This window comes from Sciurus vulgaris (genome assembly GCF_902686455.1).
Source record: "Sciurus vulgaris genome assembly, chromosome: 7".
Lineage (NCBI taxonomy): Eukaryota > Metazoa > Chordata > Mammalia > Rodentia > Sciuridae > Sciurus > Sciurus vulgaris.
Window position 1 is genome coordinate 108,302,186 of NC_136467.1, and position 24,773 is coordinate 108,326,958.

At 35.8% G+C, this 24,773-nt stretch overlaps 1 protein-coding gene across 2 annotated transcripts; it reads left to right on the plus strand.

Moving 5' to 3' along the window:
• Nucleotides 1–3,044: 3,044 nt before the first annotated feature.
• Nucleotides 3,045–23,136, plus strand: LOC306665564 (cysteine-rich secretory protein 3-like). 2 transcript variants are annotated; one of them, XM_079147189.1, is made up of 5 exons: nucleotides 3,045–3,078; nucleotides 6,607–6,680; nucleotides 20,989–21,105; nucleotides 21,880–21,964; nucleotides 22,489–23,136. In XM_079147189.1, exons 1-5 carry the CDS (start codon nucleotides 3,072–3,074, stop codon nucleotides 22,626–22,628), a joined length of 423 nt encoding a protein of 140 aa, XP_079003315.1. In that variant the 5' UTR covers nucleotides 3,045–3,071; the 3' UTR covers nucleotides 22,629–23,136. The 2 variants fall into 2 exon arrangements, with proteins under 2 accessions (XP_079003315.1, XP_079003316.1); XM_079147190.1 differs by having other exon boundaries at nucleotides 20,992–21,105.
• The last annotated feature ends 1,637 nt before the right edge of the window (nucleotides 23,137–24,773 follow it).

Below are 24,773 nucleotides of genomic sequence, written 5' to 3' on the forward strand. Positions count from 1 at the left end.
AAAAATATTCAAACTGATTATTCACTAAGGAGTTCAAATTATATATCAATAATATACAATTCCTGTATTCTCTACACACAATTAGCTGAGTATGTGATACGATGAAAAGAGCCATTAACAAAAGAAAGAAATCAAGAGACCAAAGAAACTAAATACTTTTCCTGAAATTAGTCACTATAATAAACTATTTTAAATGATAATTCAACAAAAAAGCAAATATTGTAAGCCTACTATTCATTCATGATTGCAGTGAAATTAATGCTAGTCCTAAAAGGCAACTGAGCCATGCGCATCTACTTCTTGCCAAGAATACAGAGGACCAGAGATTAATAATGAACTTATTACACACCTAGAACTCCCTAATTGAACTAGGCTTTCAACACTCCAAGTGCTGATTAAAATATATTCATTTTCCTACACCATCAATGGAAAAAACAATTCTAATCAATATTCTTGAATTAGGAAACAATAAAACAAAACACATATGGAGAAATATTTTACATCCTAGTAAATAACAGACTTCGAAACATAAAATAATAAAAATGGCAATCATTTCTTTGACTGATATGCCTAGTGCTATATTAAAATTTAATCATGTATTTAGCACATATGGCATATATATATGTATGTATATATGCATGCCTTTCCATTATCAAAGCAAACCTATGATATGAAAATCTATATTTTAGGGCTGGGATTGTGGCTCAGTGTTGGAGCACTTGCCTAGCATGTGTGAGGCACTGGGTTCGATCCTTAGCACCACATACAAATAAATAAATAAATAAGGGTTCATCAACAACTAATAAAACTATTTTTAAAAAAATAAAATGTATGTTTTAGAGGAATGTGAAGCAAATTGAATATTTCCCAGACCTGATAATTTCTGAGGACTGTGCTCTTAATCACTTAACCGTAAGTAGATACAACTGCTAAGTAAGACTCACAGGAAGCTGGACCCCGAGAATTTCACTATGAGACAGTTAGCCTACACACCTTTGAAATATTTAATCAATGGTAAGAACCGAAATGTTGGAAAGTTAAGATCAGTTTGTTACTTTAATATGTGTATGGAATTTGCTACCCAAAGGGACCACATATGTTTACTTAGCTTAATACTAAAAGTGTTAATATTAGACAAGCAAAATACATTATATATTCAATACCATAGTGATCATGCAGCATAAAATTGAAGAAAAGCTATTACATGTGAATAATAAGTTAAAGACTATTTTCACTATGCTACTTGATTTACTTCTCATAGCACTTCTCACATATCTATCCACAGCTTAATAAGTCAAAAATCTCTCATAAAATTGACATACGATCTTATAGCTCACAAATGGTAGTGGTAGGCTTGTCCAGATACAGAGTACAAGATGCATAGAATAGGAAGGAACTGACACTATAAAATTCTGACCACAGGCCAAGCAGCTCAACATGTGCTATCATTTTTCACAATTTGTATTTCCAGTTAAATATTTTGATATTTATTGCCATAAAAAATAATTGTCCCAATACATTCAGAAGTTTAGTCCTTGTTCCTCAGACCATAAATCTCAAGCTCTTAACAATATTCTATAGCAGTTAAATAGAGAAGAGGAGGAGGGCTCTGGTGCCCCTGAGTTTACAGTCCAGGAAACACTCTCCCCAGAAAGATGGCAGCATGTATGTCAATTCTGAGGTCATGAAATGGAATAGGATTTGCTTCTTGGGAACTTCTGCTCAGGTGCACATAAGTAAACACATGTTTGGGGGTGACTTCAGACATGGCGGCAAAATGGAAAGCCTTTTTCTTCAGGCTAAATTCATCCTGAGTCCTTAACACTCTTATGATGACCATTTAGTGTACAATCTATTCCTTAAATTTAGAAATAGCTGTAATTAAATGGAATAACTAAGCATGGTTTTAGTACATATTCTTGTCACAGAAACCAATAAAGAGAGGTATGAACAGGAAAATAAACAAATTATAGAATTGTGCACCATACAGTACAATCTGTATTCTCTGTATCTACATTTCAGTTAGTGCTAGGTACATGACCTATAATTTGTTAAATTACACTCCCTTACTTGAAAAAAAAAAAACCATAGTATTTAAGATAATTTTTTTTCTTTACTGGGTGCTACTAGGAGGCCATGCAGGAAGATTCCAAGTTTGAAGCCAAGCTTGTCAATGTAATAAGACAATAACTCAAAATGTTAAAAAAAATTTTTTTGAATTTGTCAGGGTGGGTATGTGATTTGATGTTACAGTACCCCTGTGTTCAATTCACAGTACAGCAACAACAATAATAAAGATCAATGCCTACTAGATGAAATGAGACATAATTTGTTCAACCCCTTTCATTTTTGTGATATGGAAACAAGCCTCTAAAAGTTGAAGCCTTCTCTGGAAGAACAGACTCCAATGAACATAACTTACTATGTAGCTCAATATATCTTGACCTTCATACCACCAGAAAAAATAGTCAATACAGGAGGACTTACACATACTTACAACTCTGGTGTCATTTCACATTGTGTTCTGAAAGACACTACACCCAATATTTAAAAGGTGAAAGATCAAATTATTTTTTAAAAGAATAAGATACAACAACAGACTACTCATGAATATTTTAGGTCTGTATAAGAAATCCTTATGTTCTCTAGACTTCACCAAAAATTCTAAGCTTCCCTGAAATCTTGCCAAATAACTCCTGAAAATTCAGATGCACTAATGAGAATAATTTAGTTAAAACTTTTCAAAGTATTGAATGGAAATACATGGTTAAATTTTAACAGTACATGAGTTCCAAAGAACAAATATCTATTGATAAATACTTTATAGCCATATATTTTTGATATCCACATGGACAATCATCAAATAATGCCAAGATTTATGAGACAAATAACAATGAAATTTGAGACCACTGGTATCATAAATCTTTTTTCAAACTTCACTGGCCAAGATTTATGAGCAAGATCTGACTTTGCCTAAAGGAAATAGGAGTAACATATAATCTGCTCTGATCTCTCTTTCTCCAACTTTCTTCTTCCAACAGGCACAACTGCTACTTTGCTCTGCTCTGAAAATGAATGGTATGTTGTAATTTCTTTATTTTATGAAGAAAGTTTTATCATGATAATATATTTGTAGCTTATCACTGGGAAAGTGATATATTGAATAAATTTAATCACACTAGTTTATTTTATCTAATTCTTATATTTTTACACTATCGGTATTGGTCATTCAGAGTAACTATCTTGATGCATTCATTTTAAGTTAAGAAGTTAACACATAAGTAGTTCTCTTGTTCCAAAAGTTCTTTTAAACAATGAAATATTTGAATGAGTTGCTTCATTCTCAAATTAGTGATATAATTAATTTTCAACTCTAGGAGTTTTGAAATATTTATATTGGAGCTACCATAATAGAAGTAAGATAATTGTGGTTATATGGTGTTCATATCAGAAAATATCAGTATTTTCTCTGATATGAACACATGGTTTTGCATTAATAGACATGATTAATAAGGATGAAAGTCAGGCATGTGCATTTTTTTAAACTGGGAAATACAAATTAGAGTAGTAACCTGAAGATAATACATGTTTTTAAATTATTATCAACATAAAATAATTTACCCATGAAACACTGAAATCAAGAAGAATTTTAAGACTGGCTGTTTTTCAATCAAATCAATTCACTCAGAATGCTAATGTCTGAAGTGGTTTAGATGTACTATCCTTTCTGTACATCTTCCCTAAGATGTACATTTCCACACTGAACTTTATATTTTGTGGAAAATGTATAGTGATTCTGAAGTACATTAGGATCCCACAGAGCTGTCTAATAAACAGAAACATAAAAGGAGTTAGAAGCACTGATGCAAGATTTTACCACAAAGAAGTCATTATTAGTGCTTTTCTCCCTGATGACATTCACTAGTGCATTTACAAATTTTTTCTACAGTGCCACAGATTAAACTGAGGAGTATTCTGTCAACGAGTTATATTCTCAACTCTTTTTATTCTCATTTTGAGAAAAGTTTTCCATAAGTGGCCAAGACTGGCCTCAAACTTATGATCCTCCTGACTATGACTTCCCAGGCACTGACATTAGTGCCCCCAGCTGAATTCTCTAATTGTGAATTATCTTTGAGGTGCTGCTATAACTGTATTTGATTATGAGTTCTGAATGCACTTTTGAAAGTGAGAAGCTAGTATTCTTAAGATGCTTGCATTGTATTCATGAAATTGATCTCTGTTTCATTTAATGTCATATGTATTAGCCCACTATGTATGACTGTAATGAAATACTCACGGGCAACCAACTTTACAAAGAAAACAGGTCATTCAGCACCCAGTTTGGGAGGTTCAAAGGCATGGTGCAGGGATTGACTCAGCTCTGGGGAGGCCCTCTTGTCTGTGGCAAAATAGCAATGATGAGACCACATGCCAGAGTGAGCAGTTACAACTCCTAACAGGAAGCCAGAGGACTGGGTGGGGTCACTCAGATTTCTCTAAAAACCCTCTCAGAGAACTCCCAAGATATTATAAGAGGGCTACCTAACTCCATCTGAGGGAGGAGATTTTAATGAACTAAGGAATTCCCAGTAGGACCTACCTATTTAAGGGTACCCAATACCTGTCCATACTTCACCCTGGAAATCCAGGTCCCAGCACAAGAAAGTTCGTGGGGACAAAAGAAGCACTAAGACATAGCACCCTCATTATTATTAGAAAGCAACCCCAACGTCACTTCCATTAGCTGCCATTTTTAGCTTGACTACATCCTAAATGCTATTTCTTCCTAAATGTATAAACTGAAGAGTAGCAGCAAAGGATATAATTTAGGATTGATTTCGTTAAAAAATAAGGGTAATAGTGCACAATAAGAAACCCATTACAAAATGAAATGCAAACATCCTAATAAAATACTGTACTAACCGATTTCATACATATGCTTAAATTTTCATGATAAGTACTTTTTGTCAGGACTATAAACATGATTCAATTTTAGATGACTCTTGGGAAAATTCGGCACATTAATTAGACATTTTTATCATATGACAAAAGTATGTCATTGACTAATATCCCTACATATATACACCTTTATAAAGAATAGAAAAGCATATAGGAGAACATCTTTAAGTTTTTAGCAATAATGTACTGAAGATTTTAGCAAATATACTCTCTATTTATGTACACACAACCCATGGGATTGGGAGGAAGAAAGGTCTAACTGTAATTGCACTGGACCGAATTACACACATTTTTACTTTTTCAGTCCCTCACACATGATGGTGTTATGTTTCCATGACGTCATCTTGCTGACATGTGGTACCAGAGCAAGTGCTTTTACTGTTGCTGGTGAATTTTCCAATGAAAGGGAAGTGGTGGTTGTCTTGAGGTGTGAGCAGGAGCTGAAAGGAATTACTTTTCTTATACCCTCAGCGTGCAAAACTCCCAGTCGCTTCACACTCAAAGCACACATTCGCACAAACACACGTGAGGTCATGGGAGACGATTGTGCTCATATTTTCACACTATTATTTGGAAGTGTGTGGAATCCATGCTTCCCTAATTCCTTCAAAGTTCATTTTGGGGTACCCACAAAAAAACAATTTTAACATCCTCACACTGCAACTGACCTCATCTGCTTTCTAAAAATGCACCTTGAAGCACAAGCTTTTATTGCTGATAATACTACTGTAAATGCATTATGACTTTTATGTGTAATACATTCAATAAGAGGATATTTTCCATTTATTAAGAAATTTTATCTATTATTGTACATTTACTTAATTCACAATGAATTTCCCCTTTTGTGTAATAATAAAAAAAAGACAACCTTTTGTACACTACTTTATTATGCCCTCAAGCGTCTAAGAAGTTGATTTAATGAGGCAAAAGCTTCCTTAATGATATCAAAGGGATAAGTTTGATAACCCTTTAAAAGGGAGTACTCAATTTATCACCTTCTGTTTTAACATGCAGAAGGAGATAGGGGCATAACATAAAGAGTCTCAATGAGTGTCAAATCTCATTTGAGACTGCACAGGCAAAGCAGAGCAGAGTGGCATAAGCTCTGAAAATCCAGCATGTCCTCCTTAGAGGATGTAAATAGGGTACTAAGAAAAGCACGCATGGTCAAGAGCCCTACCAGAAAAGAAATGGCACATTCCAACTTCTAATTTGAAAAGGTGTTAATTTAAAAAGGTGATGGCAGGTAACCAGCAAGGGCCAATCACAGGAGTACACCTCTGACAGGAATAGTTGAGAGAGCTATTAGCAGTTCTGATGGGCATCTTGACAAAGCCATTTCTGGAGCCCAGAGGGAAGAGCTTCACAGGTCAGTGTGTCATTGATGAGGGTGGAGTGGAAATATGTGTTAATGGGGCTTCAGTTCAATTCTTCCCTTATTCTTTCTGGTCCTACTGGAGATGAGCTTCAGTAGCAAAATTCACTATCATTCTGCTGCTGCATGTGGTGAATCCCACCTTGTTCCCCTACTTATCACTCTGGCATAGTGCAGCCCATTCATTACCCCTGCTCTCATGTTACCCTGAAGTCTGTGTACTGAGCACATTAATGCAGGTCTTTGTTCTCTGTGTTCTGTTCTCCCAGGGATGGCATCATTCCCAGTGCTGCTGTTCCTGGCTGCCACGCTGAGTCCATTCTTTCCTGCACATGGGAGTGAGGTATGGCTAAGGTCACTCACCTTTTCAGAAGAATTCAGGCAACCAGGAGGGATGGCCAGCTCCTGGATCTACCTCCAAAAGAGAACAGGGCTAGAGGGTCTGGCACATGACAAAATGCGTACTGGTATCTCAAGGTAGTTGACACAGCATAAAGCTGTGGGGACCAGCAGGGGAACCCAAGCCAGGTGAGACTATGAGTCCTGGATGTCATGAATGCTCCATCTAAGTTGTACCGCTGACCTGGAAGACAACGCAGAAGAAGGAAACAAAATATCTCATAAGTTTAAAATGAATAGCAAAAAATGTACTGGATATACAAGTTCAAAACATTACTTCACCCCTTATTTTCTTTCTTATAGTGGCCACCAAAAAGTAAAATCACACGAAATGCTGGAGCTATCGTTTGGATAGCACAGGCCTACTTGTTAAAATGAAGGAGAGTCTCCTGTCTCAAGAGCAGCTCTGACTGGTTGATCAATCCATGTCAGAGTACTCCCCACACAACACTGACCATGCATTTACATGCTCTCAAGTTAATATGACTTCTTCACGTATGTTGCTTTGTTGAGTTTTCCTACATGATGTCTGGGACCAATTACACCTCCATTTCGGTTAAAAAAATCATTAATAATATTACCTGGATATTCTCAAAATGAGCATGTTGTAGAGTCAAATAGTCTATTTCTAACATGCCACTTTTCTCAACTACTCCCAGAAACAGGGTCAATCGTCCTCCTCAATGACTGGTTGTGTGGTGCCTAGAGAAGGTATTTCTCTCCTGGCTGGAATACCTCTGGATGTTAGTTAAAAGCTTTGGTCACTGGAAGCTGGGGCTGTAGCTCAGTGGAAGAGCACTTCATGGGCTGCCTAATCCAGGGCTTTGAGTCCTAGGAAGGCCAAAAAGAAAAAGAAAGAAAGAAAAAAGATAATATGCTTTGACATTTTGGCCATTGCTACCTGTTCTCACAACATTGCTTAACAACAGCAGCAGGAGATACAATTCCACAGAACAGAGAATTTTGACTCTTTGTCCATGATTTCTGTGACTTGAAGAAGTATTGATTGTTACCATAACCAAATTATCTACCTAGTGGCAATTTATTCATCACCAAGAGCTTTCTAAAAGATTCCATTTTGTGACCATTTCCAATCACCTATCACCTCCCTGATCTCTCTCCTCCTCACTTATAAATATTTTTTACTGGTTCTTATTAGTTACACAAACATTAGGTTTCACTTATTTCAGTCTCCACTACGTCCCCTTTCCCTCCTGCTTCCCTCCCCTTGTTCCCTGTTTCCTTTTCTCTACTCTACTGATCTTTCTGCTATTGATTTTTTTTCTTTTTAAATTAATGTCTTGTAGATATACATAATGGTGAGATTCACTGTATTCATACATGTACGTAGGAAAGTTAGGTCACATTCATTCCACTGTCTTTCCTTTTCCCAACTCACTTCTCTTCCCATTTGCCTACTTCACAGAACTTTCTTCTGTTTCTCACAAACCCCCACCTGAATATTGTGCATTAGCTTCCACATATCAGGGAAAATATTCAACATTTCACTTTGGGGGATGGTCTTATTTTACTCAGCGTGATCGTCTCCAAGCACATACACTCACCAGCAAATTCCATAATATCATTCTTCTTTATTTCACTGTGTATATACACCACATTTTCTTCATCCTTTCATCTGTTGAAAGCAACCTAGGTTGTTTCCGTATTTGGCTATTGGGATTCATGAGGCTGTAAACACTGATGTGATCACTACTGTATGCTGATTTTAAATCTTTGTATATATACAGAGCATTGGGATACCTGGGTCATATGTTCATTCCATTTCTAGTTTTCATTTTCGTTTTTAGTTATACGTGACAGTACAATGTATTCTGGCAGAATACACATACATACAATGTATTGGCAGAATACAATGTATTTTGGCAGAATACATGCACTCTGTTAACAGACTATAACATTCTATTTAGGTTCTCACTCTTGGGGTCATTTCTAATGTGAAGTTACCCTGGTCATGTATACAAAAACAAATCTATTCCCAATTACCAATTAGTTCTACTATCTTTCCAATTCCCCTCTCGTCTCCCTTCTCTTCATTTATTTCGCTTCATCTAATTCAATGGACCTCTATTCTTCCCCTCCCCACCTTCCCATCCACAAATCAGAAAGAACATTGAGCCTTTTGTTTTTGGAATTGGCTTATTTCACTTATGATATTCTCCAGTTCCCCCATTTACTGGCAAATGCCACAATTTCATTCTTCTTTATGGCTGAGTAATATTCCACTGTGTATATATACCACATTTTGTTTATTCATTCATCTGTTGAAGGACACCTAGGTGGTTTCCATAGCTTGGCTATTGTGAGTTGAACTTCTGTAAAGATGGAAGTGACTGTGTCACTGTAGTATGCTGTTTTTAAGTCCTTTGGGTATAGACCGAGGATTGGGATAACTGAGTCAAATGGTGGTTCCAGTTCAAGTTTTCTAAGGAATCTCCATACTGCTTTCCATAATGGTTGCACCAATTTACAGTCCCACCAACAATGCTTGAGAGTACCTTTCTCCCCACATTCTCACCAACACTTATTGTTACTTGTTTTCTTTATAACTGTCATTCTGACTGGAGCGAGATAGAATCTCAGTGTAGTTTTAATTTGCATTTCTCTAAAGTTGCTAGAGATGGTAAACATTTCTTCACATATTTTGGACCATTCAGATTTCTTCTGTGAAGTGTTTATTCAGTTGCCCATTTAGTGATTGAGTTATTTATTTTTCTGGTGTTAACTTTTTTTTCTTTCTTTGTATATTCTGGAAATTAATGCCTTATCTGAGACACTGGTGGTGAATTCAATTTGTAGAATCTCTGCACATGTACTTGATTCTTTCCTTGGTTGTGAAGAAGTTTTTTAGTTTCATACTATTCCATTGATTGAGTCTTGATTTTACAACTTGTGCTTCACTAGTCTTGTTCAGGAATTTTGTTCCCATGCTGACATTTTGGAGAATTGGGTCTATTTTTCTTCAAGTTAGTTCAGGGTCTCTGATCTAATACCTAGGGTTTTTGGTCCACTTAGAGTTGAGTTTTGTGCATGGTGAGATATAGGGGTTCAATTTTACTCTATTACAAAAGAATTTCCAGTTTACACAGCACCATTTGTTAAAGAGGCTATCTTTTCTCCAATGTACATTTATAGTGCTTTTGTCGAGGATGAGATAACTATATTCATGTGGGTTTCTCTCTGTGTCTTCTATCCTGTTCTACTGGTCTTCATGTCTGTTTTGGTGCCAATACCATGCTGTTTTTGCTACGTTAGCTCTGTAATATAATTTAAAGTCTGATATTATGATGCTTCCTGCATCATTTTTAATGTTAAGGATTACTTTGTCTATTCTAGGTCTCTTATTTTCCCAATGAATTTCATGACTGCTTTTTCTAGTTCTATGAAGAACATCATTGGGATTTTAATGGGAACTGCACTAATTCTGCATTATGCTCTTGGTAGTGTGGCAATTTTAACAATACTACGTATGCCTATCCAGGAGCACGGGAGATCTTCTAAGGTCTTCAATTTCTTTCTTTCGTGTTCTGTAGTTTTCATTAGAAAGGTTTTTCACCTCTTTTGTTAGGGTGATCCCAATGATTTTTTTACACTATTAGTGAGGAGATAGTTTTCCTGATTTCACTTTCAGCTGATATACCCTTGCTGTATAGAAATGCAATGGATTTATTGGTATTGATTTTAAACACTGCTAATTTTCTGAATTCATTTATGAATTCTAGGATCTTTTTAGTAGAATTTTTTGGGTCTTCAAAATATAGAATCATGTCATTGGCAAATAGGGACAGTTTGAGTTCCTCTTTTCCGATTCATGTCCCTTTAATTTCTTTCTTTTTCCTTATTGCTCTGGCTAGGGTTTCCAGCACTATGTTCAATGCGAGTGGTAAAAAAGGACATCCCTGTCTTGTTCCAGTTTTTTGAGGGAATGCTTTCAGTTTTTCTCCATTTAGAATGATATTGGCCTTGGGTTTAGAATATATATCTTTTACAATGTTGAGGAATTTTCCTACTATCGCTAGTTTTTCTAGTTTTTCGAGCATGAATGCATGCTATATTTTGTCAAATGCTTTTTCTGCATATATTGAGATAATAACGTGATTCTTTAAGTCTGTAGTAATGAATTACGTTTACTGATTTCCATATGATGAACCAACATGGTATCCCTGGGATGAACCCACTTGACCATGGTGCACTATATCTTTAATATGTTTTATATGTGATTCACCATTATTCTATTGAGAATTTTTGCGTCAATGTTCATTAAGTTTGTTGGTATGAAGTTTTCTTTCCTTTTCTTTATTCAATATCTTTCTATTATTTTGATGTATAAACTCAATGCTATAAACTTACCTTTTGCAACTGCCTTTATACTGTGCTACACATTTTGATATAATAATAATCTCATTTACAACTAGCAAATTTTTAATTTCTTCTGCTAAGCATTCATCATTAAAAAGTGTATTATTTAAACTCTAAGTGTTAGGATAGTTTCTGTGTTTTATTTTATTGTTGGTTTCTAATTTCATTTCATTCAGAGCTAAAAGAATGAATGGAATTATCTCTATTTTTGTATTTGCTAAGATTTGCTTTGTGATCTAAAATATATTCTATTTTAGATCATGCTCCACGTTCTGCTGAGAACAAAGTGAATTTAGTCATTGATGGATCAAATATTCTATAGATGCCTGTTAGGTCATATTATGAATTTTATTTTTTCCTTCTATAGAATCCTTACTTGGTTTAGTGTGGATTGTCTATTCCTGGTGATAGAGTTAAAGTCACCTCTCTCATGATACAATAAAGTATTATTGTATTGTGGTCTATTCAATTCTTAATATTGAGAAGGTTGTTTTGATGTATATAAATGCTCCATTGTTTGGGACATAAATATTTATGATTGCTATGACTTATTGATGCATGGATCCCTTAAGCAGTATGAACAGATTGTCTTTATCTCTTCTGATTAAATTTGACTTGAAAACCATTTTATCTGCTAGGAGAAGAGTTATCCCTCCTTGTTTATGAGTTCCATTTCATTGATTTGTCTTTTCTCACTCTTCCACCGAAAGTCTGTGTATGTCTTCTTGTGAGGTGAGTCTATTACAGACAGCCTATTGTTGGGTCTTGCTTTTTAATCAGTCTGCCAACCTGTGTCTCTGGGTTGGAGAGTTTAGAACCTTCAATGTCATTTTTGAGAGATATTTTTCCCTGCCGTTTTGATATATTTCTAATATTTAAACCAGACTTGAATCTTCCTTAATTTAATATTATTCTAATATAATTCCTCCCTATTCTGGTTTTCATTTTTATTTTTCATTTCTTCTTCATGAAATATTTCATGGAGTATATTTTATATAGTGCAAGCTTTCTGGTTATGAATTCTTTCCGCCTATGTTTATCGTGGAAGTCTTTGTTTCATCTTTAATTCTGAAGTTTAATTTTGCTGGATATATCATTTTTGCTTGGCGTCCTTTATATTTCAGCACTTGATATATATTATTCCATGTCTTTCTAGCTTTTGGTTTCTCCAGCAGAGATCAGTAGAAATCCAGATAGGTTTATCTCTAAATATCAACCATTTTTTCTTGTAGCATTTATAATTATATCCTTATTCTGTGTGTTAGGCATTTTCATCATTATGTGTCTTGTAGTGAATCTATTGTGATTTTGTACATTGAGAGTTCTATATGCCTCTAATATATGATTTTCCATATTTTTTTAAGGTATGAAACATTTGCTGATATTATTTTAATGGCCATCTCTTTAGCTTATATTTCATTTAGCCCAATGATTCTTGTAATTGAACTTAATGTTATTCTAGAGTTCTAGAATATTCTTTTCCTCATCTCTTAATATTTTTCTTTATGGTCAAATTCATTTTCAATATTATATACTTTATGTCAATACCTGAAAAATCTATGTTCAAAGTGGTCTGTCATAGCTTTGAACTGCCCAGAGACAAAGGCTGACACCTCCCTGAGGAATTTCTCACTACAAAGGTACAGAGAAATCTGCCCAGTTGTATGGGGAAGCCCTCACTGTTCAAAGAGAAATTCCCTGGTTGCCATGGAGTTTATCAGTTCATGACCTAAGGTTCAAATGCCAGCTGCCCAGGGGTGGAGAATGGTGGGTGCAAGCTGATGACTGTAATTGGGCTGTTCAAACTTTTGACTTTGGTTCTATTTTAAAGTAACTTTCTAAAAATGAATAAATAAATCAAATAACTTTCTCAAAATGAATTCCTTTGATGTTAAAACATACATAATAAATGTTTGGAGCCTGCTCGTGATCAGTCTCTCTCCACCAGATGCAGGCTCAAACACCAGGTCCCACTTTATCTACTTTGTCTTTGTTCATCTTCTTTCCAATCCCCTCAGCAGCCTGATTCAAGGAAACTGAGTAAACAGTCATACTGTCAGCAACAGTGGTCTAATCAATTGGTGATGCTTTCCATTGAGTTTCCAATTTGGTTTATTGAGTCTTTTGTTTCCAGAATTTTCATTTGGTTCTTTTTCAGAATCTCTGTCTATTATTGAAGTGATCATTCACGTCCTGTATTTTCTCTCTAATTTTATTCCTTGTATCTTCTCATAGAATATTTTAAGTAGGAACATTCTCAATTCTTTCTCTGACATTTCCTTCAATGTGGTGTCAATAGAGTCTGTTGTCAAAGCATTTTGGTCTACTTGGGATAGCTTGTTCTCTTGCTTTCTCATATTGTTTGCATGTCTAGCCATCTATTGGTATAGTTCTCATTTTTCCTTTTACACAAGAGACTACTTTGAATGGCTATTTCTCTTACAAGCCCTGTGTTGTTGGGTGAATGTCCAGATATTGATATCCTAAGTCAACATGTGACTTCTGCTGATTCCAGTATCAACAGCATTTTAAGAGATGCAAGTGAACCCTAGTTACAATAATCCCTTCACAGTCATAACTTGTTCTATTCAACTTTATGAGAAAAAGCACTTGGGGCTATTGTTCTCCACAGTTTCTCAAATCCAAGTTTAAATTTGTAATCATTTTAGAATAGGTCAAAAACTTAGTTATTAGATTGAGTAAAATTGCTATAATTTTAAATGAGAGCTCAAAATGGTAAAGAAGAATGATAGGACAAAAAAGAGAGGAAAAAAGAAGGAAAGTAAAAAAAAAAAAAAGAGAAAAGATTAAAAATAAATCACACTAGAAAGAAGAAATAGAAGGCAGGTATTTGACGTAGTAGCAGATAATGGAAGAAGATAACTAGGAAGTGAGATGAGCAACTATAAAATAGAGCTAGGAAAACAAAGATAAAAAGATTGATTCTAATCAATACTTTAAACCATCAAATTAAATACATACAAATAGGTTGAAGGTGCAGTGCTGTCTATTGGGGTAACGAATATTATTCCTGTTAAAGAGTTATTTATATGATCAAGGTTGACATTAAGAGTTATTTATAGTAAACCATAACAAGGTGAAGAAAATCCTTGTTGAATTTTGGCTTGAACTTCATTGGCATTTGGACATTTAGCAGATGTCCATCATTATTTGTCTGTCAATCTCTCCAAAGTTTCAGGGTCACAAGAGTGAATTCACTAGTTGCTATGAACTTCACACCAGTCAGTTTTGATTTCTCAGCTCTGGAGTCTACAGCTGACTTCTCAGAGAGCACAGTGTTGCCAGTTGGTTATTTCTATTGTGTGCAGGAGTTCAGGACGCAGGCTCTGTCCCCGTGTTTGCTGTGGGTTGCTGTGTACCTGTTCCCCTCTGTAGAATCCTTTTCCTTGTGGTAAAGACCTTGGTGGCTGTCTGTAAGAACAGAAACTCTGGTGGGGTTTCTATGTGTGTTCTCTGGTGCAGTAGCGTTCTCCAGACCAACACCGCTTTCTGGGTCACTGTAGTGAAGGGACTCAGCTGATCACCTAGACTCCAGTTTCCACTGTCTCAGATTGTGGATGGGGGGAATCGATTCCTCTGTTTACTATGTCTCCTGCAAGGTCTCCCCAGTATCCAAACAATGCCAGTCCAGATCATGAGTCAGGCCTCCTGCAGCTGAAGGCTGGGGCCACCTCTTCCTGTGGTCTTGGCTCTGGTAGTTTTCTGCCTTCTTTGTCTCGCTCTGTGTCTGTGAGTGCCTTCCACTTAAGTTTCCTGGGGCATTCAGGGAATCTATCATAGCAGCATTTTTTCTGCAGCTGTCATCATCCAAGATCCAGGTCTCTATGTCACTTGACATGCAGACACCCTCCTTCTAGTAGAGTGGCACACTCCCAGGGACCATACTAGGCTTCCTACGATGCCTCCCCCAGAGTCGGTGGTCAGGATCTGGTGAATCTGTGTTCCTTTCCTGAGGGCCAGACCCCCTTCATTGCTGTCTCTGAGTTGAGTGGATGCTATGCAGAGCTTTCTGTCCTTGCCCAGGTCATGCTCAGCAGGGTCAGGCACACTTCCAAGCACAGGTCCACACCCTTGTTTGCAATGCAGGAGAGGGAGTAGGGGTTTCAGCAATTCTCAGTAGTGGCAATTCTAGGAGTTCCTTCTGATTGAATTTTTAAGAGATTCTGCTGAAGGGGAATTCCCTTTGGTCCAAATTGCAGCCATCTGAGGATGGGAAGATGCCATGTTGAAATAAGGGGATGATTCATCAGCTGAGGGCTCCACAAGATGTCTGCTGACCCCCAACTCAGTTTTCTTTTAGAATTTAGTTTTAACTTGCTTGCTCTGTCTTAACAATCCTGTTACTCTCATGCTTTAAATTTTATCTTTCCAAATGTTTTAAGTGGGTGAACTTCAGAGATTTTCTGCTTCCCCTCTCCCTTTTTCCCTCTGTTGCCCCACCACCCTTCCCCTTCCCTGGTTTGGATTGGAGGTTACGAAACTCAGTATTTATTTTATACACTGGTAACCTATCTTCAAGTCTCTCCAGATCTTAGACTTTGTAATATTGAATCTTGCAGCATTTAATTTGTCACCCACTTCTCAATTTTGTGTTTCCTTCACGCCTCCTTCTTGTGTTGCCAGGACATTGGAACTCACAGGCAGCTCCCTTCCACCATCTTCTGAATACCATTGACATATACTTAAAAAGTAAATGCCAGAGGGAGCTAGCATCTTTTCAGTGAAGATCTATAGGAATTTGAGCTGAAGAGTTGATCCCTCCTTCAGTATATCACATAATCCTTCCTATTAGTTCTGCTATGTGGCATGGTAACCATTGATTTCTTTCATACTGACTATCCAGTGAAAACTATTTAAAGATAGATACTGCATTTAATCCATTTTATCCTCACCACGTGTTGAGTCATATGAAAACAACCTCATTTTTGCTCATGAAGAACAAAAATCACATCTCTTCTTCAATGCAATTTTATAAGTAAGGCACTAAGGTGTAACAAGAAGAAAACACTACTTTCTCCTAAACCTATTTTTCCGTGTTTGAAATGAGGTCAGTAGGAAACATCTAGAGATGATACTTTTTGTTTCAATAAAATGCAGAGATTGGCCACTACCTAGGATTATCATGTGCATCCTTTCTATCTTAAGGGTCAGGGGCTGTGTTAAATCTAGTAGTACAAGGCATTCACTAATGGTCCCTTGTACTTAGAAACACAAAATCCTCAAGCAGGATGGACTTACAGTAAGCAATGGCAAAAAAAATTAGAAAATATATACATATGTGTATAGATATAGGCATAACTATATATACATATGTATATATATATATATGTGTGTGTGTGTGTGTGAATGGATCTATGAGAAGAGTAATTGGAGAGTGTTAAGGACATTCAGCATTCAGTATGAGGAGCAGATAACTTTTCTCAAGGTATCAGAAACACAAGAAATTCAGCCTTTTAGACTTATCCCTTAAAATCTTTCTTGTCCCTAAAAATAGCATATCATGTGTAAAATTAAGTCCTCATAATGCTCTTATCTCTTGTGCTAAAAGTTCACATAATCCCACTCCACTCTCCAGACCCACACATACAGAAATATACAAGCTCCAACACTGGCATCTGAGTTAATCCCTTATCAGTTACCAGTAAATCCCTTATCACTTATCTAGTAAAGAGATAAACTCAGGAATAGTTCATTAATTATTTCTTTCCCTTTCAAATGCCTTGAGGATTTATTTAGTATGTATGGTAAGACCACCTTTTGTGTGATATCATAAAATTTACTACTTACTACCTAAAATTCTTTTACTGCAACTTTTAGGGGCACACATGCACACTGGTTCTAGGAATAAACATACTTTCTCTAGATACATGACACCATGTCAGGTGAATGTCCTCCCTAAAGTCTACAATAAAATATGTGCTCCCATCCTTAAAACTCCCTTGTTACAGCCTAATAGAGTGTGGATGTTTTAATTCTTCCATTTCTTACCTTAACCATCATAATATGTCATCATTGTGTATCCACAAGAATCACAAGAATGTGCTCCATGCAATGAATTTTCCTCTTAGTACCGCTTTCATAGTGTCCCAGAGATTTTGATATGTTGTATCGTCATTCTCATTGACCTCTAAAAATTTTTTTATCTCCTCCTTGATGTTTTCTGTTATCCATGTTTCTGGAGCACATTCCAGAAAAGAATGAAAAGTCAACAACTAAATGACCTAACATTACAGTTCAAAGCCCTAGAGAAAGAAGAACAGAATAACAGAAAAAGTAGCAGAAGACAGGAAATAATTAAAATCAGAGCTGAAATCAATGAAATTGAAACAAAAGAAACAATTCAAAAAATTGACAAAAAAAAAAAGTTGTTTCTTTGAAAAAGTAAACTAAATAGAAAAACCATTAGCCACACTAACAAAGAGAAGGAGAGAGAAAACTCGAATTACTAAAATTCATGATGAAATAGGAAATATCACGAAAGACACCACTGAGATACAGAACGTAATGAGAAGCTACTTCAAAAATCTGTATTCCAACAAAATAGAAACTACCGAAGACATTGACAAATTTCTACAGACATTTGCTCCTCCCAAACTTAACCAGGAGGACATGCACAATTTAAACAGATCAATATCAAGCAATGAAATAGAAGAAGCCATTAAAAACCTACCATCCAAGAAAAGCCCAGGACCAGACGGATTCTCAGCCGAGTTCTATAAGACCTTCAAAGAAGAACTCATTCCAATACTTCTTGAAGTATTCCAGGATATAGAAAAAGAGGGTAGCCTACCAAACTCATTCTATGGAGCTAATATCACCCTCATACCCAAACCAGGAAAAGACACATCAAGGAAATAAAATTTTAGAGCAATATCCTTGATGAATATAGATGCAAAGATCCTTAACAAAATATTGGCAAACTGTATCCAAAAACATATTAAGGAAATCATGCACCACGATCAAGTGGGGTTCACCCTTGGAATGTAAGGATGGTTTAACATCCGTAAATCAATAAAAATAACCCATCATGTCAATAGACTTAAGGATAAAAATCATATGGTTATTTCAATTGAGGCAGAAAAAGCGTTCAACAAAATACAACACCCCTTCATGCTCAAAACACTAGAAAAAATAGGGATAGTAGGAACATACCTGAACATTGTAAAGGCTATTTATGCTAAGCCCATGGCCAATATCATTCTTAATGGAGAAAAACTGAAAGCATTCCCTTTAAAAATGGGAACAAGGCAGGGATGTCCTCTTTCACCACTTCTATTCAACATTGTCCTTGAATCTCTAGTCAGAGCAATTAGACCCTCTAAAGAAATTAAAGGGATACGAAGGAAAAGAGGAACTTAAGCTTTTACTATTTGCTGATGACATGATTTTATATTTAGAGGATCCAAAAAACTCCTCCAGAAAACTTCTAGATCTCATCAATGAATTTAGCAAATTAGCAGGCTATAAAATCAACACGCATAAATCTAAAGCATTTTTATATGCAAGTGATGAAACATCTGAAAGGGAAATGAGGAAAACAACTCCATTTGCAATAGCCTCAAAAAAAAATAAAATAAAATACTTGGGCATCAATCTAACCAAAGAGGTAAAAGATCTCTACAATGAAAACTACAAAACATTGAAGAAAGAAATTGAGGAAGACCTTAGAAGATGGATAGATCTCCAATGTTCTTGGATAGACAGAATTAATATTGTCAAAATGGCCATACTACCAAAAGTGCTATACAGATTCAATGCAATTCCAATTAAAATCCCAATGATGTACCTTACAGAAATAGAACAAGTAATCATGAAATTCATCTGGAAGAATAAGAAACCCAGAATAGTTAAAGTAATTCTTAGCAGGAAGAATGAAACAGGGGGCACAATACCAGAACTTCAACTATACTACAAAGTAATAGCGATAAAAATGGCATGGTATTGGCACCAAAATAGAGAGGTAGATCAATGGTACAGAATAGAGGACACGTACACAAACCCAAATAAATACAATTTTCTCATGCAAGACAAAGGTGCCACAAATAGCCAATGGAAAAAGATAGCCTCTTCAACAAATGGTGCTGAAAAAACTGGAAATCCACATGCAACAGAACGAAACTAAACTCCTATCTCTCACCCTGCACAAAAATCAACTCACAATGGATCAAGAACCTTGAAATCAGACCAGAGACCCTGCATCTTATAGAAGAAAAAGTAGGTCCAAATCTTCAACTTGTTTGCTTAGGATCAGACTTCCTTAACTGGTCTCCCATAGCACAAAAAATAAAAGCAAGAATCAACAACTGCGATAGATTCAAACTAAATAGCTTTCTATCAGCAAAGAAAACTGACAACAATGTGAGGAGAGAGCCTACAGAGTGGGAGAAAAACTTTGCCACTCATACTTCAGATAGAGCACTAATTTCCAGAACATATAAAGAACTCAAAAAATTCTACACCAAGAATACAAATAATCCAATCAACAAATGGGCTAAGGATATGAACAGACACTTCACAGAAGAAGATCTACAAGCAATCAACAAACACATGAAAAAATTTCACCATCTTTAGTAATAAGAGAAATGCAAATCAAAACTCCCCTAAGATTCCATCTCACCCCAATTAGAATGGCGATTACCAAGAATACAAGCAACAATAGGTGTTGGAGAGGATGTGGGGGAAAAGGTATACTCATACATTGCTGGTGGGACTACAAATTAGTGCAGCCACTCTGGAAAGCAGGGTGGAGATTCCTTAGAAAACTTGGAATGGACCCACCATTTGACCCAGCTATTCCACTCCTCGGCCTATACCCAAAGGACTTAAAATCAGCATACTACAGAGATACAGCCACATCAATGTTCATAGCTGCTCAATTCACAATAGCCAGAGTGGAATCAAACTAGATGTCCTTCGGTTGATAAATGGATAAAGAAACTGTGGTATATATATACAATGGAATATTACTCCACTATAAAGAATAATAGAATTATGGCATTTGCAGGCAAATGGATGAAATTGGAGAATATCATGCTAAGTGAGATAAGCCAATCTCAAAAATCCAAAGGACGAATGATCTTGCTGATAAGTGGATGATGACACATAATGGGGGGTGGGAGGGGGGCAAGAATGGAGGAAGCAGGGACTGTATAAAGGGAAAAGAAGAGTGGGAGGGGTGGGAGGGAGGAAAATATAGCAGAATGAATCAAACTCCATTACCCTATGTAAATGTATGATTATGCAAATGGTATGCTGTTACTCCATGAACAAACAGAAACAACATGTATCCCAATTGTTTACAATAAAAATAACTTAAAATAAATTAAAAAAGAATCACAAGAAGCTCATTCCTAAACTAAAACGGGCACTTGTGACCATGAAGAAGTTTTGATTTGTCAAGCTATGAATCACATCCCAGCTGGGCACAGTGGTACACACCTGCAATCCCAGCAGCTTGAGAGGTTGAGGCAGGAGGATCTCAAGTTCAAAGTCAGCCACAGCAAAAGTAAGGCAGTAAGCAACTCAGTGAAACTCTGTCTCTAAAAAAAATACAAAATAGGACTGGGGTTGTGTCTCAGTGGTTGAGTGCCCCTTGGTTCAATTTCTGGTATCCCACCCCCCTTCAAAAAAAATTACAACCCAGTTCTCAAAGCCTCAATAAACTGTTGTTTTTTTTTTTAATCTGAAGTCATAGTTTTGGTTCCTATTCATTGGCAATGCTTCATAACTAATGATACCTTGACCTTAATGCTTTTGCAACTCATCTCTGTTGTCTTGAATGACCCTAAACTGATTCACTGTTCTGCGTGATTTTCAAATATTCTGAAAATAATTGTAGTTCTATTTCCTTTCAGAAGCAAGCTTCAGATGCTTTGTCAACGGCCCTAACAAATCTCCAAAGGGAGATTCTAAATGAACACAGTGAACTCAGGAAAGCAGGTTCTCTCACTGCCAACAACCTGCCACAGATGGTAAGAGGTAGAAAGATAAGGAAGGTGGCTGAGATGATCTGAGCTGTGTAAGAGCAGGCAGCTGGCAAGTGCACCTCATCACTTTGTGACTTAGGAGTGCTGCTCTACTTTGTCTCTCATTTGAGTTGTGTTATGTTCAGGGCAAAGTTTCCTAATTTCCCATTACATTGTTAAATAGAATGTTGAGTTTGTGCAGCTGCTCCAATTATGGTGACAGAAGTAAAACCAAATCCCTAGACTTGCCAGTGAAAGCCCACTGTGTTCTGCTCACTCTCTCTCTCTCTCTCTCTCTCTCTCTCTCTCTCTCTCTCTCTTAATGTAGGATCAAAAAGACTCCCTTTAGGATAAACCTATTAAGTGCAAATAACAGTGCACTTTGTGTACCCACTCCAAAAACCACATGCCTCCCAAATTTATTTGCCGTACAAAAAAGAAAATCAGAATAAAGTATGCAGTTCATCGTTATTTCAGAAATAATTTCAATTCTTAGCATGTTTAATCATATTTATTTATTGAAATTGGTGTTTCTGTTATGCTATAATACTGTTATAAGTGTCTTATAATTTCCGTTTTCTTAGGGATACATGCAGTTATACTTTCTTGCAGCAGAAATGGGCTCATAGAAATGCATTATTCTGATTTTAATGACTAATTGGAAAGTGCCTACATAAAAGTTTTATAATTATGCAAATTGACCTATCAATCTTACTCTAAAGATTCTGCACCTTTCATGTGGCAGTGGATAGATGCATGTATTTTTTTTTCTTCTTTTAGAAATGGAGCAGGGTGAGATTAGCAAAGGAATCAAACTGGGTAAACCAGAGAAATTACAAACACAGTGACTTAGAAGACCGAAAAGGTAATATGTATATTAATATATATTTGTTGGATAAATGGATAAGTAAAATTATAAGGGTCCATTATATAAGAGTATGTTAAGAAAACTTTGCTAATAAATATTGATTCTAATGCTGCCCTTTTCAAGTTAATTCAGTATATTTGTAGAGGTAATTCTGAGAAGCACCACCTTTGTGCTCATTAAGGATATTCTATCTAAAAACTCTCACATAGAGTCACTTTAGTATCTATCAACCAGCTCATGAGTGAATTATATGATGTAGGTCACGAATCATGATTTGAAAATATATCAATTTTTCTTTAAAAATTTTCAAAAAGCTCAAATGTAAAAGGAAGTATGGATTAATCAGAGAGTTTAACTAAGTCCTTTATGTTTTCCTCAAGACTGAAACAGTCAGCATAGTGCAATAAGGTCAACTTGTTTGCTCAATTCCCTCCTCCCCTTTCACACTGAATTTGTTGTTTGTGTGGTTGCTATGGAGGAAAGTGACAAAGAAGTAACTACTTTCTCTATTTCTGTTTCAGAACAAAAATGTCGTTTCAAAGATACCTCGAAAAATTGTGATACATGGAAGAAAAAGGGTTTCTGTCCAAGACCATATTCAGTATTGTGTCGGAGAACCTGTGTTTGCTTAATGAAACAATCACTTTTCAGATACACATGATCAGGGCTGTGCAGAGAAGGGAAATACCATTTTCTTAGATTTGAAATATGCAACTGGGGAAATTGTAGCTACAGTAACTACAAATCTGATTCTGTGCAGTAAATAATTGTTCTTTCTAGATCACTTTCATATTCACAGAAATTTCTTACATATAAAAGATTAAAAAGTAATAAATTTTATGATAACTATGTTGGATTTTACTATATGAATTTTATGATTTAATTTTAATGAATTTAATCAAGCTAAAGATCTGAAAGTTGTATTTGCCCATGACTAACACCACTAAAACCCAGACTGAAATTGAGAATCATGTTCCTAAAACAATATGTACTAATGAACAGAATGTGATTATCATCGTCACATGAATTCTAGGCTAAAGTTGTAGTTTCCTGCTATACCCACCTAAGCATCTCTAAAGAAGTGTGCAGATACACTGTCTTTAATTCCTTCTTACCCACTCATTTTCCTGACTTACCTAAATCTCATGTTCATAATTATATTGAAAATGCTAAGCCTAAACTATTCTGACTTCTGTTTTACCAAAAATCAGAGAAGACAGGATTTATCTTTTGTATAACTTTTACAGTACAATATGATCATATCTTCCTTCTTAGACCTCTCTTCACTGAGACATTTCTTCCTTAAAGAAATGTAAAATAATATATGTAAATACAACTCCCATCAAGAAGTTAGAACTCAGTTCCCTCCCTTTTCAGTCTGTACTGAATTTACTGACTCACTTTCAAAGAAAAGATAGTGGGAAGAGGAAAATGGTTAATTGATACTGAAGAAATCTGGCAAACTCTAACTTATCCAAGTGATCCAGATTAACACTACTAGTCATATGCCATTACTTTGGCCTTTCTGGCATTTTCTCTAAAAATGCATCTCATTGTGAACAGAAACCAAAACAAGAGACAAGCCGAAAGCAAGGGTATTCTGCAGAACACTCCTGAGAGTTTAACAACACTCTTCAATACTGATACTCAAGAAATCTAAGAAAATTTTGAGAAACACTCACAGGTCACAGGAGACTAAGATGTGAGGGTCTAGTAAAATATGCTATCACATCCTAGAAATGATTATTAATGGGAAAACTGCTGAGTTATGCATAGAATGTTTAGTGGTATTAATAATAATGATGATTTCTTATGCTTGATAAATGCACCAGGGTAATAAAAGATGATAACAATGAAAAAACTATAAACTGGATGGGGAGTATATGGGTATTCATTGTACTGTCTTAGAAAATTTACTCTCAATCTAAAAATATTCTAAAATAAACACCTCATTTTTAAAAACTCCAAATAAATTTATTTTTCCTGGCTACATGAAAATATATCTTTTTTTTCCCCAGAATATCTGGTTATTATTGTTTCTGAGACATGCTCCTCACCTTCAACTCTTCCTTTCAATTGCCAGATTTGTGATTCTGTCATATTTTTAGTGGACCTTTCAGATAATACCAATAGTTGCATTGTCAGATTAAAGACACATGGTCATGTGAAGTATCAATCTTCACTAATAACTTCAAGGATATGAGTAGAGATGGGGCAAAAAGAAGCAAGGAGGTTCAAGATTGCTGATGCAGTTAATCAATGTTATTTTTGCAGCCTCTCTTAATCTTTTAAGCAATACACTTTTTAACTGGTTTCCATTCATAACTTCCCTATAGACTTCACAAGAATTTACAAAAATAGAGTATTCACATGAATCTGCAAAAGCCAAATAATCTTGCTCTACTTTTCGATCTCACTTCCTTTCACTCTCATTTCTTTGCTCTAACACCATGAGCACTTTAAATCCTCTCTGGGTCCTCCATGTCCTTCCTACCTCAGGGCATTTGTTTTTGCTCTTAGCTCTGTTTGACAGAGTCCTCTTTGCTGGAATTGGTGGAACCGCTAATTCCCAGTAAACATTTTGTGCTGAGATATTTTTGCATACAGTATCTGAATAAGTTTCCCCTATTATCTATCTCTCATAGCTCCCTGCATTTCTTTCCATAGGAGACATCACAAATATGTTTTAGTTCATTCTTGGGTTCAACAGCATTTATAGAAGAAGATTTTGTCTAATTAGACACTTTGAAAAAGAGCAGTTAAGAAGACAGACCAAGTTTCAAAATCATGAAGTTCACACACTAAA

What these genes read in the sequence shown, in the direction of transcription:
- LOC306665564 (XM_079147189.1), top strand. An exon ending in CCAACAACCTGCCACAGATG is followed by an intron (nt 21,106 to 21,879) that starts GTAAGAGGTAGA and finishes TTCTTCTTTTAG; the next exon opens with AAATGGAGCAGGGTGAGATT. An exon ending in TGACTTAGAAGACCGAAAAG is followed by an intron (nt 21,965 to 22,488) that starts GTAATATGTATA and finishes TTTCTGTTTCAG; the next exon opens with AACAAAAATGTCGTTTCAAA.